Source organism: Manihot esculenta, chromosome 16 (assembly GCF_001659605.2).
Source record: "Manihot esculenta cultivar AM560-2 chromosome 16, M.esculenta_v8, whole genome shotgun sequence".
Taxonomy (NCBI): Eukaryota; Viridiplantae; Streptophyta; class Magnoliopsida; order Malpighiales; family Euphorbiaceae; genus Manihot; species Manihot esculenta.
Window position 1 is genome coordinate 31,284,026 of NC_035176.2, and position 21,854 is coordinate 31,305,879.

At 35.0% G+C, this 21,854-nt stretch overlaps 3 protein-coding genes across 4 annotated transcripts; 2 read left to right on the forward strand and 1 right to left on the reverse strand.

Annotated features, from left to right (window-relative positions):
• Nucleotides 1–1,505: 1,505 nt before the first annotated feature.
• Nucleotides 1,506–3,407, forward strand: LOC110604124 (profilin-2). Its single transcript, XM_021742234.2, has 3 exons — nucleotides 1,506–1,762; nucleotides 2,513–2,650; nucleotides 2,956–3,407. The coding sequence occupies exons 1-3, from the start codon at nucleotides 1,640–1,642 to the stop codon at nucleotides 3,088–3,090; spliced, it is 396 nt and encodes a 131-aa protein (XP_021597926.1). The 5' UTR covers nucleotides 1,506–1,639; the 3' UTR covers nucleotides 3,091–3,407.
• Nucleotides 3,408–12,756: 9,349 nt separating this feature from the next.
• On the reverse strand, nucleotides 12,757–17,521 carry LOC110602873 (glucan endo-1,3-beta-glucosidase 13). Of its 2 annotated transcripts, none has more exons than XM_021740455.2 (4): nucleotides 17,173–17,521; nucleotides 13,620–14,894; nucleotides 13,365–13,395; nucleotides 12,757–13,259 (listed from the first exon to the last, which is right to left on the reverse strand). In XM_021740455.2, the coding sequence occupies exons 1-4, from the start codon at nucleotides 17,225–17,227 to the stop codon at nucleotides 13,121–13,123; spliced, it is 1,500 nt and encodes a 499-aa protein (XP_021596147.1). In that variant the 5' UTR covers nucleotides 17,228–17,521; the 3' UTR covers nucleotides 12,757–13,120. The 2 variants fall into 2 exon arrangements, with proteins under 2 accessions (XP_021596147.1, XP_043808038.1); XM_043952103.1 differs by having other exon boundaries at nucleotides 13,620–14,907; nucleotides 17,173–17,465.
• Nucleotides 17,522–18,982: 1,461 nt separating this feature from the next.
• On the forward strand, nucleotides 18,983–20,209 carry LOC110603304. The gene is made up of 3 exons (XM_021740998.2): nucleotides 18,983–19,016; nucleotides 19,129–19,281; nucleotides 19,329–20,209. The coding sequence occupies exons 1-3, from the start codon at nucleotides 18,983–18,985 to the stop codon at nucleotides 20,207–20,209; spliced, it is 1,068 nt and encodes a 355-aa protein (XP_021596690.2).
• The last annotated feature ends 1,645 nt before the right edge of the window (nucleotides 20,210–21,854 follow it).

Sequence of the window (21,854 nt, forward strand, 5' to 3'; positions counted from 1 at the left end):
TTCAATTTTAATTTTCATTAAAGATTAAATTGAAACTAAACAAAAAAGTTTATTTGATGTATTTATAATTTTACTAAATTTACATGTATCCATATATGTAATTAAATTTACACATAAATATATAATCTAAGTTTAAATGTATATAATTTTATATTATTTTTATATTTTTATATTTTAAAATAAATTTAATCTGCTAATATATAGTTTTAAATTATATGAGTGAATCACATATTAATTATATAATATATTTTTTAAATATTAATTACATGTATATCTTCTTAATTAAAAAATATTTAAAAAAATTATTATTTCAAGAAATTGGGAAATATCATTTCTCCTCATTCGCACCCCCATAACGTCCAGGCAGAATTAAAATGAAATTATTACCCTGGAAAAAAAAGGGTGCAAAAATGTGTTTTGAGAATGGGAAGTGGCGGTAGACTGGTGGAGATTCTAAGTGATGGGTTCCATAGAGTTAAAGCAAAAGGGCGACGTTCACGGCGGTGGTTTTGCCATTTCGAAGCTGGACCTCCACTTTGGGGCCTAATTGTACGAGCCCGTTTTACTACCTAACAGAATAATATCATTTGCTTTTCTAAGTTATATTGTTTTCATACGAAAAAAAGGGAAATTAATAATTCATAGATTCGAATAATTAAAAAGGCTAAATCTTTCATCTGCTTTATACGCTAAACCTTCTTTAATCATCGGTATGGGCCCCAATAATCCTTTTTCTACTTTTCTGTTGGGGGCCCACAAGACCATTAAATTTTTTAGTCTAATATTCTCCCTCCGATATGATAATGATAGCTGCTATTTTATTTATTTATTTATTTATTTGCACACATCACCTTATGCATCATGCAAAATATATATATGTGACTTTTATTTCTTCTATTTCAAGCAAAAATTAACAATATTGATGAGTAACCAACAAATAAAATTATTAATATATTTATGATTGATATGAAAAACTTTATTATATTATTTTATTAAGTTTTAAAAAAGAATGTCTATTTTAATTTATATTTTTTATTAATAAAAAAGTATAAATTTTAGATCTTAAATATTCTTAAAAATATTAATAACGGTTTTTCAAAATATAATTTCAATGTGATTAAATTATTGTTAGTTATAAGAATATATTTTTATATTAAGTTTAGAAAAAATATTGATGATGAAATTAATTAATTAATTTAAATTTATTATTAATTAATTTATAAACTTAATTATATTACTTTAAAATTTATTTTAAATAAAAGAATTATTTTATAAATAAACTGAAATCTACTAATAGAATTTAATTTTTTTTAAAAAAATACATTTAAAATAAGATGTGAATGAGTTTTAATAAAATAATACATGAATTCATTTTTTAATGTTTTTTTTGAATAATCATTGAAATAAAAATAAGAAATTAAGCATATGCCATTGCCATACCTGTAATAATTAAAGAGTATAGAGGCTGTGGACCACGTCTCGTCGTTTTAACGCAATATCGCGCTGGCTTCGCAGATAAGAACCCACCCTCTTCCTTCCAATTTAGCAGAATAACCTATACTCGCATACACAGCACAGAAGCTATTAGCAGAGCTTCATCAAATTTCTGAACTACAACAACCAGAAGAACAAAAACAAGATGTCGTGGCAAGCATATGTAGATGATCATCTTATGTGCGAAATCGAGGGCAATCATCTCTCTGCTGCTGCCATCATCGGCCAAGACGGCAGCGTTTGGGCCCAGAGCTCCAACTTCCCTCAGGTCTTTCTCTACTTCACTTACTTCTCTCTCCTTTTTTCTCCTAGCATAAAACTAACCCAATCGTTGGATCCATGGAAGTGGAGTTGAGATTCGGTGCTTAGATGTGATCTAGTTCACTCTTTTTTCTTCTTGATTTCCCCTTTTCGTAATTTAGTAGTTTGGCTTCTTAATTACCTGATGGGATATGCAGGAATTATATTGGTCAACTTAACTGTTTTTCCCATTTGAACCGGCGTGTCCTGATTTTGTAATGTTGGGCTTCAAGTTGGTGTCTTTACGATCGGATTTATGATTTCGTGTTTTCTTAAACTTACTTTATTTTAGGGTTTTGAATGATTAACATAGCCATGCAACCATGGGAGGTGATAAGAGATTGGACGATCTCATATGGTTTGTTTTATGATTGTCAGCGTACTCTAGTTGAATTGGTTGATGCCTGTGTTTGATCATTGGGTTAGCTTGATTCCTGTTTAATATGGTAGTCTTCTATTTGTCTTCCGTCAATTTAGCTGAGAATCCCCATCTGTAGTTGTTTTTTTTTTTTTTTTTTCTTGGGGGGGGGTTGGTGTTGTGAATCAATCCCTATCCCTAGTTAATTGAGAGAACCGCCTTTCTGAAAAGGAAGAATAACTACGGTCAAACTATATCGCTGCAGATGGACGCACCTAATCACTTACTATGAATTTATATATGTTGGACCTATTTTTGATAAATTCATGATCATTTATTTTATTTTGATGTTTGCTTCAGTTCAAGCCTGAAGAAATCACTGGCATTATGAATGACTTTAATGAACCCGGCACACTTGCTCCAACTGGATTGTATCTTGGTGGCACAAAATACATGGTGATTCAAGGCGAGCCTGGAGCTGTCATTCGGGGGAAGAAGGTGATGATGCACTCATATTTGATATTTGGTTTCAGTTTAATTTAACCTACATTGCATCTAAACTTCCTTGAAATATATTGTTTAATGTAAGCATACAAAGATCACCCAGTGTAATAATACCGAGAAGACTGCATATTCTGCATCAAAGTTTAATTTGAAATTTGAACATCCATGGTGTGTATGATGCATTTAAATTTACAGAACTGTATTTCTTGTTTGGTTTTGGTTCATTTTGAAATTCACTGGCTATTACATTTGCAAGTTTTTTCTTCTTCTTGTCTTCTGAATCTTTATTTCAATTTCAGGGACCTGGTGGTGTTACTGTTAAGAAGACGAATCAGGCTTTAATAATTGGTATCTATGACGAGCCAATGGCTCCAGGGCAGTGCAACATGATTGTTGAAAGGCTTGGCGATTATCTCATTGACCAGGGTCTTTAATCACTATATCTCTCCTGCTATTGATTGCAATTTTATTGGCTTCCATACAAGCTCGTATTTGCCTACCAGCTGTCGGAATGGCTAAATGCGGAGAAATAATCTTATGAAAAAATATTAAAAGTCAAAAGGGAAGACTGTGTGGAAAGAAAAGGTTTGGTGCTTGTTAAAGTGAATGGATATGCTGATGGCTTTGTTGTTGTACTATTTTTGATTGTGGTATTGGATGATTGCCTAGTGAAGTAATTTGTCTAAACTACAGTGGATTTCATCTGATGGATATGGTAATTTTGATATAAACTTACAAGTAATTCAGTCTATTTATTGTGCCTAATTTTGGTCGGTCATTTGGTATCTTTATTTTTCCTCCCTCAATCTTGCGTTTAGTGTGTATCCTTTTCCTTGCCTTTAGTGCCTATTCAGTTTTGTTGATGGCTAGATGGTTGGCCCCTTTAGACTCCATTGAGCGGTAGAAATTGAACTAGATTTCATAGGCTTAGGGGAGATTGCACCTTTACAAGTCTTTCCTTAAAAATACTGCTTTTTCAATAAGCCCAACTTTTCTGTGTGGTGTGAGATGAGAAATTATTTGAAAGATATATAGCAGTTAGGGTGTAATTTATAGGAAATTTATCATGGAAACCATTGGATATACAATGGTTGTATTATAAATTTTGATGGGTTATGTTGGCTTGCCTCCTAATAAGATTACAGAAGCCAAAAGCCAATGCCACAACAACTGGGAATTTTTTAGGAGGCTTTTTAGAATTGGATGAGTCGCTAATGAAACAATCAGGTGCCATTCATTTTCTTCGCATCAGAATTTCGAAAAATTTGGAAAAACTTTTTGTGACGGGCTTTCACTGCAAGAGGTCAGAAGGGGTTTTCAATTGGATCTCTCTGAAATACGAACGCATACCAGACATTTGTTTCAATTGTGGGAAGCTAGATCACTTCAGTAATTTCTGTCCAACAGTTAAAAGAGGAAATCAGAGACAAAAGGTGAAGGGAGAAGAATGGCTTTTGGCCCATGGTTGAAGGCTTTCTCACCAAAACACTCATCACTAGCTGATTCCCAATCTTCAAAGGGCACTACAGCACAGGCTACAGAATCCAAGGAAAAGACACCTTTGAATCTACAATTAGCTTCCAGTAATAACATTCCCAACCTCCATGAAATTGCTGTTACTTTCGACTCGCACAGGAATCTGGGAAAAATTAATCTTGCTAACACCGTGAATGGAGCTGCGTTCACCTCCCTCATTTTCTTTGGCCCATGTTCACAACCCAACGCTCTCGCCTTCATGTGGGCTTCAAAACTCTGTCCAAGCTGAGACAATGGGCTCTCTTTTACATCAAGAAAGGAAATATCTTTTGCATAGGGCTTATATCTCCATCTCTTCCTCCCACGAAAGGGCCATACAGATCAAGAATGCAGCTGAAGCCCAAAAAGATCCCCACCCTTCTATTAAGACCAGTAGTAAATGGCACCTTGGGAAAAAAGACTTCCTAGCTAATTGTCCACCTCTGCATGTTGAAAATAAGCTTTTGGGACCAGAAGATTTTCTCTCCCTCGATGATCTTATTCAAATTGCTGGTTTTCTGAACAACAAAAAGCTTCATCTTGCTAGCACTATTGTGACACAGAAGGTAACCCATCTCAATTCTGCTGAATCCAATTCTGTCCGAACGTGGAAAAGACTTGCTCGATCAAGGTACCCCTCTTCACATCATATCTCCATTCAAGAAATTCCCAATGAGGTGCTTGAAAAGGAACCAGAAGGAAACAAGAGTAATTGCCTTGGAATGAAGAAACGGAATAACACAGGAAATGAAGAACCAGTCCATCTGTCACTCAAGAAATTATGTGTTGATGCGTCTATTATATCTGCGGTGGAGGAGACCAGCCCAAGGACCCCAATGAGGCTTTTGAGCTGGAATTGTCAGGGTTTGGGGAATCCTGACAATTCATAATCTCAAAGGATTTGTGCGTCCCATTCCCTAGAGATGGTATTCGTGATCGTGATGGAAACTAATAATCAAGACTTTTTTGTGAGACGAAAGCTTCAACCTGTGGTCTTGTCGATATGATTTTAGTCAGTCCGATCGGCCTAGCCGGTGATCTTGTTTTTGTTTGGAAAGACCATATCAATGTCTCTCTTGTCAAGTACGGGTCCTTCTTTTAGATCAATTTATTAATGAATCATGGTCTGCCCATTTTGGTTTATCCCAAAAGTTAAATAGCTAAAAACCATGAAGGATCTTAGAACAATTGTGCTTTGTAATGTTTTTTACAAAATTTTTGCTAAGATCCTTACCATTAGGCTCCAGCCATTTATGGACAGTCTGATTGGACCTGAGCATAATGCTTTTATCAAGAGTCGTTTGATTTCAGATAATGTGCTTATTTTTCATGAACTGGTGCATAGCCTGAACCTTAAGAAATCTGGGAAGAGAGCAGGAATGGCAATCAAACTTGATATTAGTAAAGCGTATGAATGTCTGGAATGGTCCTTGCTGTGACACACGCTTCAGTGCTTTGGGTTTCATGATAGATGGATTTCTTGGATTATGCAATATGTATCAATAGTTGTGAATAAGATGAGAGAAGTGGTTTTGTATATCACTTCATAAAGAATACAGAGGTATAAATACACAGTTGAGTCCCTATATCTTAGGAATTACAAAATACAAATATACTTTAAATATACACATCTAACTAACATTATCTTTGTTTGTTATTATCTCCAATACCCCCTCTCAAGCTAAGAATCTCTGTCAAGAATTCGCAGCTTGTTTTTGTGTTGCAAGAATCTGGTTGAACTCAATGGTTTTGTGAAAATATCAGCCAACTGATCTAGTGAAGAAATATAGTGAACACTTATATGACCCTCTTTAACTTGCTCACGAACAAAATGGAAGTCTACCTCAATGTGCTTTGTTCGTGCTTTAAAACAAGGGTTTATTGCAAGATAAGAGGCTCCTATATTATCACACCAAACTACAGTTGGGTTGCGTAGTGGCTGTTTCAATTCTGTAAGCAGTGACCGGATCCAAATTAATTCAGCAACTGTATTGGCGACTGAACGATATTCAGCCTCTGTCGAAGACCTTGCAACGGTTGGTTGCTTCTTAGCTGACCATGAAATTAAGTTTGGTCCCAAATAAATTGCAAAACCACCTGTTGAACGACGATCAATAGCATTCCCTGCCCAGTCAGCATCACAGAATGCTTGTAAAGTAGCTGCAGGTGATGGTGTAACAAACAACCCATGTCGAATGGTACCTTTGACATACTGAAGGACTCTTTTACAGGCTGCCCAATGTATTGTGGTAGGGGCAGATAAAAATTGACATAGCTTATTCACTGCAAACGCAAGATCTGGCCGCGTTAAACAAGCGTATTGTAATGCACCCACAGTCTTTCGATACAAAGTTGGATTGGCCATAGGCTCACCATCACTGATATGTAACTGACAAGAAGGAGCCATAGGTGTCTTAACAGCAGTCGCTTGATCCATTGTCGTCTCTTTGAGCAAATCTTGAAGATATTTCTGTTGAGAAAGCAAGATTCCTTTCGGAAGATGAAGTACCTCAATACCCAAAAAATAATGCAGCCGTCCTAGATCACGGAGTTTAAATTCAGTAGAGAGCTGTTTGAGACAAGTAGTAATTGCAACTGAACTATTCCCAGTAATAACTATGTCATCCACATAGAGAAGAATATAGAGAACTACTGCATCACTCTTGTAAATAAAAAGAGAGGAATCCGTGTGAGAACCTTCAAACCCAATACTGACTAAATAAGCACTCAGCCGTTGGAACCAAGCTCGCGGAGCTTGTTTTAACCCATATATAGATTTGTTGAGCTTACAAATATAGGATGGACATCTAGGATCTGTAAATCCAGGTGGCTGCGACATGTACACAGTCTCTTCCAAATAACCATGGAGAAACGCATTAGATATGTCAAGCTGTCGCATTTCCCATTTATGTGAAACAGCAAGTGAAAGAATAATACGAATAGTTTGCGATTTAATTACCGGACTAAAAGTAGCTTCATAATCAATCCCCTCGACTTGATTATAACCCTTCGCTACTAATCGCGCTTTACATCGTTCAATAGTACCATCCGGATTGCGTTTCACTTTGAAGACCCACTTGTTGCCAACAATATTTGTATGTAAAGGCTTTGGAACCAACGTCCAAGTTTGATGTTGAAGTAAAGTTGAAATTTCCTTACTCATAGCCTCTCGCCAAATTGGTATTTTAATAGCTTTGGAGTAACAAGAAGGTTCTGTAATTGATTCCTGTAAAATATCCACCTTTGTGTGTAAACCAAAAAATTTCTTCTTCTTTGGATTCGGTCGTAACAGCATTGGATGAGTACGAATTGGAGGAGCAGAAGTAGCAGATGGGAGAGCAACTTGTAGTGGTTCTGCGGATTCAATTTCTGCAGCTGCTGTCTGTTCAATAATAGAAGGTTCAGAGTGATGCGGGACGGAAAGTGATATATCAGTAGCAGAATCGGTAACAGCTGGGGCTGTATGTTCATCACTAGAAGGAGCAGAAACAAGTGTTGGAGATGATGATTGTGGAGAAAAAGAAGGAGCTGCAGCAGTACATGTAAGCCACGGCACTGAATGTTCAGATGGAGGTTTTCCCAAAAGAGAATCAGCAACATTATCACATTCTTTATAAAGAAACCGAGATTCATCCACACGAACATGTCGGCTAAGATATATCTTTTGATCTGTAGGATTAAAACATATATACCCAAGATGATGATTAGAATAGCCAAGAAAAACACAGGCAGCACTTCTATATGAGAATTTATTCCGATTGAAAGGACGAAGTAAAGGATACATTGTGCATCCAAAAACCCGTAAGAAATTATAATCTGGTGATGTGCCGAATAATTTCTCATAAGGTGAAGACTGTTGGAGTACAGGAGAAGGAAGTCGATTCACCAAATAAGCAGCAGTAGTTACTCCAAAATTCCAAAACCGCCTGGGAACAGAAGAATGAGCTAGCATAGTTAAACAAGTATCCACAACATGTCTAATTTTCCTTTCGACAGTTCCATTTTGCTGATGGGTGTGTGGACATGTAATTCGATGATGTATACCATGTTCTTTGAGATAGGTATGAACAGCTCTAAATTCCCCACCCCAGTCTGATTGAAAATTCAGTATTTTTGCATTAAACTGCCGTTCCACTGCTTTATGAAAATTAACAAATACCGAACACACATCACTTTTCCTCTTAAGTGGAAATAACCAACAGAAGCGAGAAAAATCATCAACAAATATTGCAAAATAGCGATCACCAGTAAAAGATAATTCGGGAGCAGGACCCCAAACATCACCATGAATTAATTCCAAAGGTTTGTTTGAAACAGAACCAGTAAGAGACAAATGAATTTGACTATGCTTTCCTAAACAGCAGGCTTCACAAAGACTATGCTGTTGTTTTATTGACGAACTAGACAAATTAAACGTGGAAATAACAAATGACACTGTTGTTTGTTGAGGATGACCAAGGCGTGAGTGCCAATCTGGAGTTGTACTGCGAGCAGAATAGAAAGCTTGCTTTCGTGATTCATGTGAAGGCAAAACAAGCTTGTACACACCATCCTCAGCCGGCCCTTGAAACAACACTTGTTTACTTGGCTTGTGCTTCACAACAAATCCATCAGAATCAAATTCAAATGAACAAGCATTATCTTTGGCAAATCGATAAACAGACAAAAGTTGATGTTGCAGAGATGGCACATGAAGAATATTATTGAGTTTAATATGTGCAGTGGAAGTGGGAACAAGGCGTTTTCCAACATGTGCAATAGATAAGCCAAAACCATTACCTATGGTAACTTTGTCAGTTCCTTTGTATTTATCAGTAATATCCAAATCTGACAAGTCTGGTGTCATATGGTGAGAGGCACCAGTGTCGGCAAACCAATTCTGTGAATCAGAAGAATCTGAAACATTAGCAATATTAGCAGTAATCTGATTGGAATCCTGATCGTACCGTTTTCGACACCACTTGGCCTGATGGTTGTTGAGACCACAAATTTGACAGGGATTAGGGTACCATCGTTTGGAACTCTTTGAATTAGTTCCAGAATGCGCCCCAGAATTGCGATTATTACTGCCACGTTGATAATTCTTACTGCCAGAGTGAGACCCAGAAGTGTTTTGTCTTGCAAAATTAGCAAGAATAGGAGAAGCCCGATTGGAATTTTGAATCAAAATCTCATGCGACATCAACTGACTAGACAACTCGGAAAAAGTTATTTGTGTTTTACTAGCAGACAGTGTAGCAATAACAGGATGATATTCAGAGGGCAATAAACGAAAAATAGTAGCATTAAACTCATCTGTGGAGATGGGTGTCCCTGCAGCAGCTAGCGCATCTGAAATCACCTTAGCTTCGCGCAAAAATTTAGCAACCGATTTATCACCAAAGGACAGATTCTGCAAGGCGATATGGAGCTGAACCCGTACGGCACTATTGCTAGTTCCAAACGCATCTGAAAGAGATACCCAAGCATCACGAGCATTCTCAATTCCAGTGACATAGGGCATAACCTCCTCAGTTAATGACGAACAAATCCAACTGAGTAGAAGTTGATCTTCTTGAACCCATTTGATATACTCCGGATTTGGAGAAGGTAGATTTGTTGTTGAATCGGTAATAATAGGAAGAGGGGCTGGTGTTCCATCAATATGCTGATTGAGATTATAGCATTTGATGATAGGTAGGAACTGGGTTTTCCAGGCTAAATAGTTTGTCTCTTTCAATTTTAATGAGAAAGAGAGTTGAGCATGAGGTGGTGTGGTGAATAAATTTGATGTTTGAATAGGAAGAATGGGTGATGTAAGAGATGAAAGAGAAGGAGATACAGGAAGAACTGGAATGTTTGTTTCAGAAATTTGAGGAGAGGTACTCATCGTGGCTCTGATACCATGTGAATAAGATGAGAGAAGTGGTTTTGTATATCACTTCATAAAGAATACAGAGGTATAAATACACAGTTGAGTCCCTATATCTTAGGAATTACAAAATACAAATATACTTTAAATATACACATCTAACTAACATTATCTTTGTTTGTTATTATCTCCAATAATAGTTAACTATTCTATTTAGATCAATGGGCATATCTTCTATCATTTTTCTCCATCTAATGGAAATCGGCGGGGTGACCTTCTTTCTCCCTTTTTATTTCTTTTTGTGGCCGAAGGCTTGTCTCATGCCATCAAGAGCTCCTCCTTACAAGGTTTTTCAGCCTCTAGACATGGTCCTTCTATCACCCACCTCCTCTCTGCGCGGATGATTCCATCCTCTTCATTGCAGCTACAAGAGACCAAGCACAAACTATCAAGGACCTCCTTTACAATTACACTGTAGCGAGTGGTTAATCGGTGAATTTAAGCAAAGTTGCTTTCAGTCCAAACATGCCTGCCCCTCTTAAGCATGAAATCTCATCTCTTCTCCATATTTCGAATATATGAGCTTTCATGACAGATTTTTGGGTTTACCCTCTCATTTCCCTCGCTCCAAAAAAAAGCGCTTGAGTTCATTAGATAATGGGTGGAACGAAAATGCTCGGGCTGGAGAGAGAAACTTTTGTCTAAAGGAGGTAAAGAAATTCTTATTAAGGCAATGGCTTTAGCTATTCCGGTATGCTTAATATCTTGCTTTCATATTCCATCCACCCTTTGTTGAAAAATCAACAGCATCATAGCTAATTTTTGATAAGGTCAAGTGAAGGATGAGAAAAGAATTCACATGATTGTTTGGTCTAAATTGTGCTATCCTAAACAAGAAGGAGGGTTGGGTTTTAGGGATATGGAGAGTTTTAATAGAACCCTAGTGGCGAAACAAGGTTGGCGCATCTTATCCCATCGAGATTCCTTGCTTGCTTGTGTCTTGAAAGGCAAGTCTTTTCCTAGTTCCTCCTTTCTACAAGCTTCTCAAGGTAGAAAGGCCTCTTTAGATTGGCAAAGTATTATTTGGGGGAGGGAGATCATCAAAAAAGGTGTTCGTTGGCACACTGGGAATGGTGAAAGTATCTTCTGTAAAGAGGATAGATGGGTTCCTTACCTTTTTCCTCAAAGTCCTCGAGTAAAGCAAGATCGTCAGCCTCACATTACCCGTGTATGCCAAGTGATTGATCACTCAAGACATTCACGGAATTTACCCGTTCTAGAAGAGAATTTTGCGCTCACAAGAGGACTACGTTCTAGCTTGCAGCCCAGAGAACACGTCTACTTCCCCACCTATCCATACTGCACAAGTTCATCGTTGGATCCCTCCTCCCATGCAAGTTATTAAGCTCAACTTTGATGCCGCCACAAATTCTCTAAATGATACAGGTGCTACTGTAGTTGTGGCTAGAAATTCTCAAGGTAGTGTTCTTGACTGGTGTTACTGTTTATGGAGCTCCTTATCGGACCCTTTACTTTTAGAATGCTTCGCTTGTAGAGAAGCTATCCTCCTAACCATCAATAGAGGCTTCTATCATGTTATTGTTGAAGGGAATTGTTTAACTGTTATTAATACTTGCAAAGGACTCTTGCCCCATTGGTAATTCAGGATATAGTATTTGACATCTTGGATCTGTCTCGGCACCTTTTGGAGTTTTCTCTCTTTTGTCAAGCGAGAAAGAAATTCTTTAGCTTTTTCTCATTGTAATAGATTCTTTAAAGATACTGCTTTTCGATGTAATTTGTTTGCTCAGCAAGACTTTATCTCTTTCTGAGCCTTAACAGCCTTCTATGAAAATCTATCTTTGAGAAAAAAAAATTTTTTTTTCAATTATAATTTTTTTTAGACATTGTCAGTTAATTAATTGTAGAAAAAGTTGAAAAATCAAGAATTCAGTGTTTATTTAAAATGAATTTATATGAATTTGTAGTATAAAATCATAATGAAATCTATATAAAATCTGTTGATTTATCCTATACATCTATGTAATCCGAATTGTCTAGTGGTACTCCCATTCAGGGGTATTAGAATGGTTTGCAAAGCTGTGAAATTCACAAGTTTCAAATTCAAAATTATATTGAAATTAATATATAGTTTTAAAATTTAATGTTAGAGTCGGTAAACATTCTTTTTGTTACTTTTTCATTATTTAAATGAAAATTTATTAAAATATTGTTAAAGTTAAATATTTTATTTTTAAATTATATTAAAAAATTAATATATATATTCTTTGACTTTTAAAAAAAAAAATTAACTATTATATTTTGATTTTAATAAATTTTAAAAAGATGCGCTGTTTTTAAATATATATAGAAGGATATTCAGTTTGACCATTTAAATTATAGGCTAAGAAGAATATATATTAACTTTATTATAATTTACGATAAAAAATAATTTAGCTAAAGGATCATTGCACGGAATCGAAATTATTGCCGATGGTCAATGGTCATATCTTGCCAAAAACTAATGCAGAAAACTCAATAAATCCAACCAAGTTGTGCTTTAAATAAGACCTAAAGTTGAAAAAAAATGAGTTTGTGATTTCAAAAAAAAATGTTTGAAAAGAAAAGAGAGGAAACCTGAAACATAATCTGATGAAGAGGAACTACTATCAAGTTTAGTGAGTACATGCCTGAAAGGATCATGATTAGATTACAGTAAAAACAAGCCGATGAATGAAGTTGCAAAAGCTATTTATACAGAGAATTTTCTCCATCCCTTACCCAGGAGAGTTCAGGCAGAACCATATAGTTGATGTCTTAAAAGATTGTACATTTGTACTTGCAATTGCAATAGCACATGAACATACAAAAGGCTGAAAACTGAAATCTCACAGCACAGATGGATTAGCTGCAGCCATCTCCTACAGCCTACTTAAATATTATACAAAACTAGTAGCAGGCAGATTCACATCTTTCCATGCTAGTTGCACATTCTTACTTGTTCAATCTACAGGAAAAATCTAATCCACGTGTCTTCCTCCGTAAAAAGAAAAGCACCAATGTCGTCCCATTTTAGCAGACTTTGTCATGCTTCCATATCAAGCAATGTTCAGAAGTGCAAGGTATGCCATAAGAAGGAAACTGGAAGCCCATACGAAGACTTCATTATGTGACGAAGAGGAGGAATGAATTGAAGCCATTGCTGTAGTGTTACTTGCGCCGGTTTTGTTGTTGCTCCTGGGTGATAGACAGTTGCAAAACAAATTTAGCATAGTGAATATTAATGGAGTAACCTGCAAATTCAATTATTGTAATGCTGGATGTTGCAACCATTCAACTTACCCAGTTGTCATATATAAGCAATTGTCATAGCCTGCAAAAACAACACGAGTTATTTCACAAATGAGCAAGGAATTGGATGAACATCAACTTAAAAGACAACACCCCAGAGTTTCATTGCACTTGTGATGCTGTGGTTTGTGTTAGTCCCACTGTTTTCTAGACTATTTTTACCAGTTTAAGGCAATTGTCATGAACACGTGAAAAGAAAACCCAGATTCTGACCAAACAGAAAAGTTTGTGTCCTTGTATACGTACTTGGATCCTTGTCAACTTTAACCCCCACCCCACCAAAACTGCAAGCAACATCACTAGCCCCATTTTGCTGGTAGTAACTGTTGAATGCATAAGATGCATGTGAAAGTAGAGTATCTGGCTCGAAACAAGGCTGGCTAGGCTGAATGGCAGAACAATCCACATTCCCAGGACCACATGCCCAATCTAAGGCACTCTGCAAGTCAAGTTGAGAAGCATTACTTGAAGCAATGCACCATGCTGTTCCATTGAGACCGGCAAACGTGGTATTTTTGGTTACATCAACAACACCTCTTCCTGTAAAATCCAAATTATAAACACTAGTCTGGTCTGGATAAAATAAACCCCAGTTCCTCTCTGATTCCAAACCAGGCTTCCTGTTCTCATTGAACAATGAGAAGATATAAACATCTAGCTCTTCTCCAGGCCTTGCAGGAGTTCCTGAGTTATCAATTACATGGCGAATCAAATTGGTGTTATAAGTCTGGGCGTTATCAGGCGTAGCAGCTTTCTCCTTTGGTGAACCTTTGGATGGCCAACCTGTCTCAGTGACCATAACATCAATTGTTCTAAAATTCAAAGCCATCAGGGCAAAATAGAGGGCATCAACCTGAGCATCAAACATGTTTGTGTACAGCAAACCAGTGTTTGGATCTATCACTTCTGAGGATGACTCAAATAAAGCATAATCCAAAGACACATTGTTTGGAGAATCTCTATAAGCATAGTAAGGATAAATATTAATCATAAAAGGAGACTGGTTTTCAGCAAGGAACTCCAACATGGGCTTCAGAAAAAACGCATAGCTGCTATTAAAAGCCCCAGCAGATGGAGGGAACGAACGAGACAAAATCCCAAGGGAATGGGTGCTTGAAACTTTAATCTTTTTATGCAAACCGGCCTTCTTCAACGCCGTGAGAACATTATGCATGGCTGGTACAACTTGGGCAGACACATTATTGGGGCTCTCTGTGACTTCAGCTCCAACAGTTATGTATGTGATCTTTGTAGCAGGATAGTAAGGAAGAATACTGTTCTTCAACCATGAATCGGCATTGGATTGAAACTGGGATAATGCCAATAAGTCTGAATTTGGGATTCCAACCATAAGTTCAACTCCAGTGTTTGCGAAGGCCTTGAGAACCTGAATATTTGAATCATAAATCCTCAAATATTTAATGTTATGCTGTTGAACAAGCTGCACAACTTTATCGGGTGTTGGAAGGTCATCGGCATTTCTTCCATAGCAAACTCCTACTACACTTCCCCTGCAAAGTACTGCAACAGAGAACTGATCTGAGTTCAGGATCTGTATTAACTATTAAGTTGCAGAAGCATGCAAAACAAAAGAACTATTAAGAAAAAAGCAAAGTCTGGCTAAAAACAAAGCAGTTAACCATCCTAAGATGACAGCAGGGATCAGTTCCCAGAAAATGATCACCAGTACTAAAATTAGTCACCTAAGCAACCTGTTAAACTTAAACTACAAATTCTAACAACAAATTGGAGCATCATGGAATAGAAATTGCAATTCACTTAAATGCACTAAAAAATCTAGCTAACTAAAAGTAATTTTATGACTTGAATCTGTTTCATGTGATTCCTGAAATTGCTTTTATCCAAATGTAAGAACCAGGTTGCCAATAAACAATCTAGTCTTAATACAAAGCTCTGATGTGGTTCACATTTATCAACCTTAAATGGCATTGACTCTGATGCCTAAACATATATACTTCATTTGAAAAAAAAATAAAATTATTTCCAAGAAAAAATTTAGTTGAATTCTCACACAACCGTGCATGATATCTATTTCCTTTAAAATGAAAATTTGTTTGAGTTAAGAAGAATTACTTCCCTTCATTCCAAATAAGGAATAACAAAAAAAAAAACCAATTGAATTAAATTATTACAAATTTCTAAATCCAAACAGGGTAACCGTGTGAAATATGGCGCAAGGTAAAGTTAGCCATTTACTGGTTTCAGCAAGCCGCATCATCCAAGTGCCAATGAAAAACAATTCCTAACTATGTATATGCAATAAAGTGAAATCTAGTTAATGGTATACATAGTTTCCTGGGATATAGGGGTGTAAATGAATCAAACCATTCGTGAGCTATTCGAGGTTCGATTCGATAAAAGCTCGACCGAGCTCGACTCGATTTCTAAACGAGCCAAGCTCGAGCTTAATTTTTAGGCTCGTTTGGTAAACGAGCCAAGTTTGAGCTCCATAGTATTCGGCTCGTTAAGGCTCGTGAGCTCGGCTCGTTTCTGAGTTCATGAGCCAGCTCGCGAATAGGCTCGTGAACAGTCTCGTGAACAGTCTCGTTAAGCAAACTGAAATTACTATCATAAGAGAAATAAACTCAAACTCTGCATATACTTTAATGAGCCAAATCTAAATTTTTTAAAATTCAACTCTATATAATTTAGTTACACTCTTAAACTTGCATATATTTGGATCATTAAGATTTTAAAACACATCTTTATAAGTTTACATGCTAATTTGTAGATATACTTATTTAACTAAAATTATTTTAGTTTTAAATTTATTAGTTTTAAGCTAAAACTCATTATACATGTAAATAAATTAAATTAATCGTGAACTATTCGAGACTCAACTCGACAAAAGCTCGACTTAGCTCGATAAAAACTCGACGCGTCTAAGCTCGTTTGCTAAACGAGCCAAACTTGAGCTTCTTAATACTCGACTCGAGTTCGATATGATTAAAACTCGAATTCGGCTCGAACTCGAAAAGATTTTAACAACCAAGCTTGAGCTCTTCAAAGTTCGGCTCGGCTCCGTTCGTTTACACCCCTACTGGGATATTAATAGCTCATAGAGCTAATAACTTTAACTGGATAATGCTTTAGCTTCAGTTAAAGCCATGGTTGCTATTCATATCATCCTCCATAGCAATAAAGAGTTAAGATTCATGAACAGCTGAGTTCAATCATTTTCTGTTATATCATAATCATTTAAGCCAAGTATAAGGAAAAAATAAATGTATTTAAGCGGGACCAAAAACATAAATACTGCAATCTAGCTGTCCACAAACTTAAATAATGAGAGCCCACCTAACAAAAATTATATAAAACGGAACTACTAGTAATTAACAGCTTAACGATGAAAAGTATTACGTCTTATTCCAGCCTAGAGAGAGAGAGAGAGATGAAGTTGACAACTTTTTTCTGTAATTAGAATTAGAGCACAGCAACTACAATGGGGCGAGAACAATAATAACTTTTGATAATGGGGGCAGTTTTAAGCAGGTAGCTCTAAACTTGTTCAAGTGATAGCCCAGAGGGATGAATTTAAGCAACAGTGAGAGATAAATTAGTCTAATGGCTTGCTATATGCACAATGCTACTGGCTAAAATATTGAATCTTCAAGATCACAAGGGGAAAGAAGCAGCAGCAGTAGTAAATAGTATACAAAATCCCAACTCAAACAGAGAAGAAGAAGAACAAAACAGATACGAAATGATAGAAGAGTACAGAGTACAGATAGGGGAGAAAAAGAAGCTTGAGGGGAAATGAAGAAGGATTAAAGCATACCCAGAAGTGTAAGCAACAGTGACATAGCAAAGATGAGCTTAAATCCTCTTGCCATTGTAGTCCAAAAACAGAGCCTCCAACGACAATGCTCGAAGTTCTGTTTCTACTTTACTCTTCCTTTATCTGGGAGTAGTATAACGTTATTTGTCTAGGAATCTAGAGGGTAACGTCTCTCTTATCTCTGCCTCCAAAAAGCTTCTCTCGGAGCTCGAGAGAGAGAAGAGCTTTGCTTGGCTCTATTCTATGGTGAGTGCAATGCTATGTCAGAGCGGGACAGTGATCGGACCGGACTTCAGACATATTTTTATGAGAGTTTTAATAGAAGTGTCTCGATTCCGCTAATTTGGCATGTCTGTTTCGCACCATTATTGTACGGGAGAATAAAGATTTACTATTTAGCCTCAGTTTATTTTAATTAAAATAATTTTTAAGAATATATTTTTAACAGTTAATAAAAAATATATTTTAATTAAATTATTTTTTATATTTTAATAATTTTATTAATACTTTTATATATAAATTTATTAATATATTTTATATTTTAAAATTAAAATAAATTTATTATTATTAACAGTCATGAAATGCAATAATATGTTACGGATTAAAAAAAATCTTTACATTTTAATTTAATAATTTATTTGATTTGAATTTTTATTTCAAGATCAACTAGACTTTTTATAATTTTATTTTAATTATTAAATTATAATTAAATAGTATCATAATCATCATGCTTTCTCTTCGTGATGGCATCGAATCAACTCCTTTTCATATTCTTTTTTACCAATTTCAGAGCTGCATTCTACCGTTTTTTCTCACATCCTCCATCTGGCCAGTTGGAATATCACGTGTTAGGATGTCATGAAAATTAAATTTAATTGGACATGAGGCTCACCGAAAATATTTTTGAGTGTTAAGTACATTTAAAATTAATGATAAATAATTATTTTATAAAAAAATAAATTATTTAAAAAAATTTATTTTATTATTATTTTTTTTTAAAATAGAAATTGAAGGAGTGAAAACTTAAATCTCTCAGATCTATCAGTATATATTTTTCACCAGACTAAACTTAAGAGTACAAAAAATTTATTCTATTTAAAAGAGAATGTTATTTTTATATTTTAAAATCTTACTACATATATAAATTTATTAATATATTTTATTTTTAAATTAAAATTAAAATTTCATTTATTTTATAAAAAATAATTTATATTTAAAAAATATTTTTCAAATGTTTTATGTGTAAAATATATTCTAATAAAATAATTTATTTTTTATTAGTTATTTTTAATTTAAAAAATAAAATATATCATCAAATTTATATATAAAAGTTGTAATAAAATTTTTAAAATATAAAAAAATTCAAGTTCCCAGAGCTCAATTGAAAAATATTTGATTAAAAGTCTAAATTTAACCATGAAATGAAGGTGAAAAATTCTAAATTTTATTTTTTATCAGAATTTGTTCAAAATTATTATTAAAATATAAATTATGCTATACTCAATTTATTTAATTTATTTGCACGTATTTAACTTTTTAATAATAATTTAAAAATTTTTATTATTAAAAATAAAATTAATATTTTTAACTTCTGCTATAAAGTTTAAAGACGAGTTTTGCATTTTTATCAAAAAATATTTTGTATTCAAATATAATTTATTTTGTAAATAAATAGAGCCTTACTTTAAAATATAATAAGAATTTTAATTAATTATAATTAAAGTATTAAAATGGATATCAGCAAATCCTATAATAGACTGGTGTGGAATTTCATTCGTGACATGCTCATCCGTATGGGGTTTGCGCAGCGATGGGTTGCTTTGGTGTTTTCTTGTATTTCCACTGTTCGTTATTGAATTCTGCATGATGGCAGGGAAATCAGCCCTATCTTACCGACGAGGGGACTGAGGCAAGGAGATCTCTTGTCACCTGATTTATTCATTCTTTGTGCTGAAGGGCTATCCCGCCTTTTGCAAGACAGTATAAACCGTGACAGTCTTCATGGGTTCAGGATATCACGGGGTGGCCCACAGATCTCTCACCTTTTTTTCGCGGACGATAGCTTGATTTTCTTTAGAGCAAATGTTCAAGAGGCGTTGGAGCTCAAGCGTATTCTTCGCATCTATGAGACATTATTATCATGCCTCATTCTTTAGTGGCCCGCGTTCTTAAGGCTCGTTATTTTCCGACAACGTCTTTTTTTAAAGCTTCTTTGGGCCACAATCCTAGCTTTTTGTGGCATAGTATATGGGCGACTCGAAGTCTGGTTAAAGCTGGTGCTTATTGGAGAATTGAGAATGGCATGTCAGTTTCTATTTGGTCTCACCCTTGGTTGAAAGAGGCGCCCAACTCATTGGTTTCTACACCCCCTCCTCCGAATTGTACTATTTCTGTTGTTGCATATTTTATGATCGGCCATAGATGGAATGAGAGTTTAATAGCTCAGTTGTTCAATGACAGAGATATAAGTTGTATTTTGAACATCCCTCTAAGTCTTTCTTCGCACCCAGATGCGTGGTGCTGGAAGTTTGCTTCCAAGGGTCACTATTATGTCAATAGTGCTTACAGATTTCTGGTTGCTGGGTTTCGACATAGGGAAGGTAGTGAGATATGGAGTCGTTTTTGGAAGACGAAGGTGCCTCCTAAAGTGCTTAATTTCTGCTGGCGTGCTTTAGTTAATGTTGTTCCTTGCCTCTCTTTGCTTCAGTCCAAGAGAGTTCCGGTTGATTCGATGTGTCCGTTGTGTCATGAGGCTCCTGAGACTGTCTTGCATATTCTTATTCAATGTCCTTTTGCCCGCAGTTGCTGGTTGAGTTCGCCTTTGGGTTGGCCTGCATTCTCCGCTGCCTCTCTTAGGGAGTGGTTCTCTTTAGCCTTTCTTACTGTTTCTGCGGAGAATGCTTCCTTTATTCTAATGATATGTTGGGCTTTGTGGCATAACAGAAATAATGTTGTTTGGAAAGCTCAGGGTCGAACTGCGAGTGGTGTGTTCTTCATGGCACTGAATTTTTTGCAGCAATGGAGGGGCCTGCTCTGATTCTACCAGCTGCACCAATGTTGTGTTGGCTTTAACTGTCTAGTTTCCTCCACCGCAGGGTTGGATTAAGGTTAATATTGATGCCTCTTTAAACTTGCAACGAAGTTCACTAGGTTTCGGCTGTGTAGTCCGATATGCTAATGGTAGATTTATGGCGGCTAAAGTAGACTGTTTTTGCAGTTAGATGGAGGTTAAGTGTGCTGAGACAATGGCTTTTCGAGAGGCGTTGAGCTGGATTAAAGAGTGCGGATGGGATCGAGTTTTTTTCGAATCGGATGCTCAGATTCTTGTTGTATCAATTAACAATACTTCGTTAGATGATTTATCACCTTTTGGTCTTTTGGTTCAAGATTATAAATTGCTTCTATTCAGTTATGAAGAAGTAAGATGTGATTTTATTCACAAGTCTGCGAATGATATCGTTCATATTCTAGCAATATCGGCTCATTCTGAGTCAGGTGAAGGAGTTTGGGTTCATGTCCCTCCTCTTCATATATAGTTTCTTTGATCGCTTTCTCCTTTAAAACAAAAAGTATTAAAATTAAATTAAATATTAAAATAATCTTTTGAACCAGTCAAATAAATAATTGCATTTGGACTAGAGAGACAATCCCAATATGGTTTATTAAATAAAAAATTTAAATGTTTATATTAATTTATATTTATATTTTAAATCTTAAATTTTTAGATAATAAAATTAAATTTTTAAATTTGTGACAGTTATAACAAACTAAATTGAAATAAGACTAATTAAGTAAAAAAATTTAAATATTTATATTAATTTATATTTATATTAAATAAAATTTTATTATATAAAATATTACATATTAAAATATTTTATTGAATGTTTATATTTAACATTATAAAATTTATTTTTATTACAATAATATTAAATAAAATAAAATATTATATGTTTTAGTTTATAAGATTTATTTTTTACATTTTAAACTTTTATTAATTTAAAATATGCATATAAAAGTAAAAATAAAAGTAAATAATAGAATTAAAAAAATGTTATTAATAAAAAATATATATTTTAAATACTATTTTATTAGTTAAATAAAATTTTAAATTTTACCACTAATTTCTCTATATTCAATTTAATCAAAATAAATTAAAAAATTTATTATTTAAAATTTAAAATTTTAAATATAAATATAAATTAATATTTTTTTATTCGATAGACTTTTAAATAAACATATTACATAAATAGAAATTTTTTCTTTGCTTATGTTAATTATTGACCTCAGGAGCCATATGGAACATCATCTATTTACCACTGGTGTCTCTTATCCCCAAAAGTATTATCGATTTTCCGGATTACATAATTTATCTCATATTTTCTTTTTTTTTTTTAAGGTAAACATTCATTTAAAAAAAACAAAAAAAAACTCTAAGCTCAATACATTAGATTAGAAAAAGCACCCAACAAGCCCAGAAGACCATAACCAATAACAAGCCTTTCGGCCCAAAAAATAATAGACTACAAATAAACAGAAATCCCAACAACCCGGCCCAAGCTAGCAAATGTACACTGTCCAGTCCTAAAATAAAAAATCCTAGCTTGTAGAGAGAAAAGAGCTTTCTGGTTCTGCCGCCGAAGCCAACGTCACCGGAGAGAGGGGCAGAGAGGTCACCAAGCAGA

Coding starts and splice junctions, on each gene's coding strand:
- LOC110604124 (XM_021742234.2), top strand. CDS start 1,640: ATGTCGTGGCAAGCATATGTAGATGATCATCTTATGTGCGAAATCGAG. Junction 1,763..2,512: donor AGAGCTCCAACTTCCCTCAG/GTCTTTCTCTAC, acceptor TGTTTGCTTCAG/TTCAAGCCTGAAGAAATCAC. Junction 2,651..2,955: donor CTGTCATTCGGGGGAAGAAG/GTGATGATGCAC, acceptor TTTCAATTTCAG/GGACCTGGTGGTGTTACTGT.
- LOC110602873 (XM_021740455.2), bottom strand. CDS start 17,227: ATGGCAAGAGGATTTAAGCTCATCTTTGCTATGTCACTGTTGCTTACA. Junction 14,895..17,172: donor ACTGTTGCTTACACTTCTGG/GTATGCTTTAAT, acceptor TCTCTGTTGCAG/TACTTTGCAGGGGAAGTGTA. Junction 13,260..13,364: donor TGCTTATATATGACAACTGG/GTAAGTTGAATG, acceptor TCTATCACCCAG/GAGCAACAACAAAACCGGCG.
- LOC110603304 (XM_021740998.2), top strand. CDS start 18,983: ATGGGTTGCTTTGGTGTTTTCTTGTATTTCCACT. Junction 19,017..19,128: donor TGTTTTCTTGTATTTCCACT/GTTCGTTATTGA, acceptor TTTGTGCTGAAG/GGCTATCCCGCCTTTTGCAA. Junction 19,282..19,328: donor AGAGGCGTTGGAGCTCAAGC/GTATTCTTCGCA, acceptor CTCATTCTTTAG/TGGCCCGCGTTCTTAAGGCT.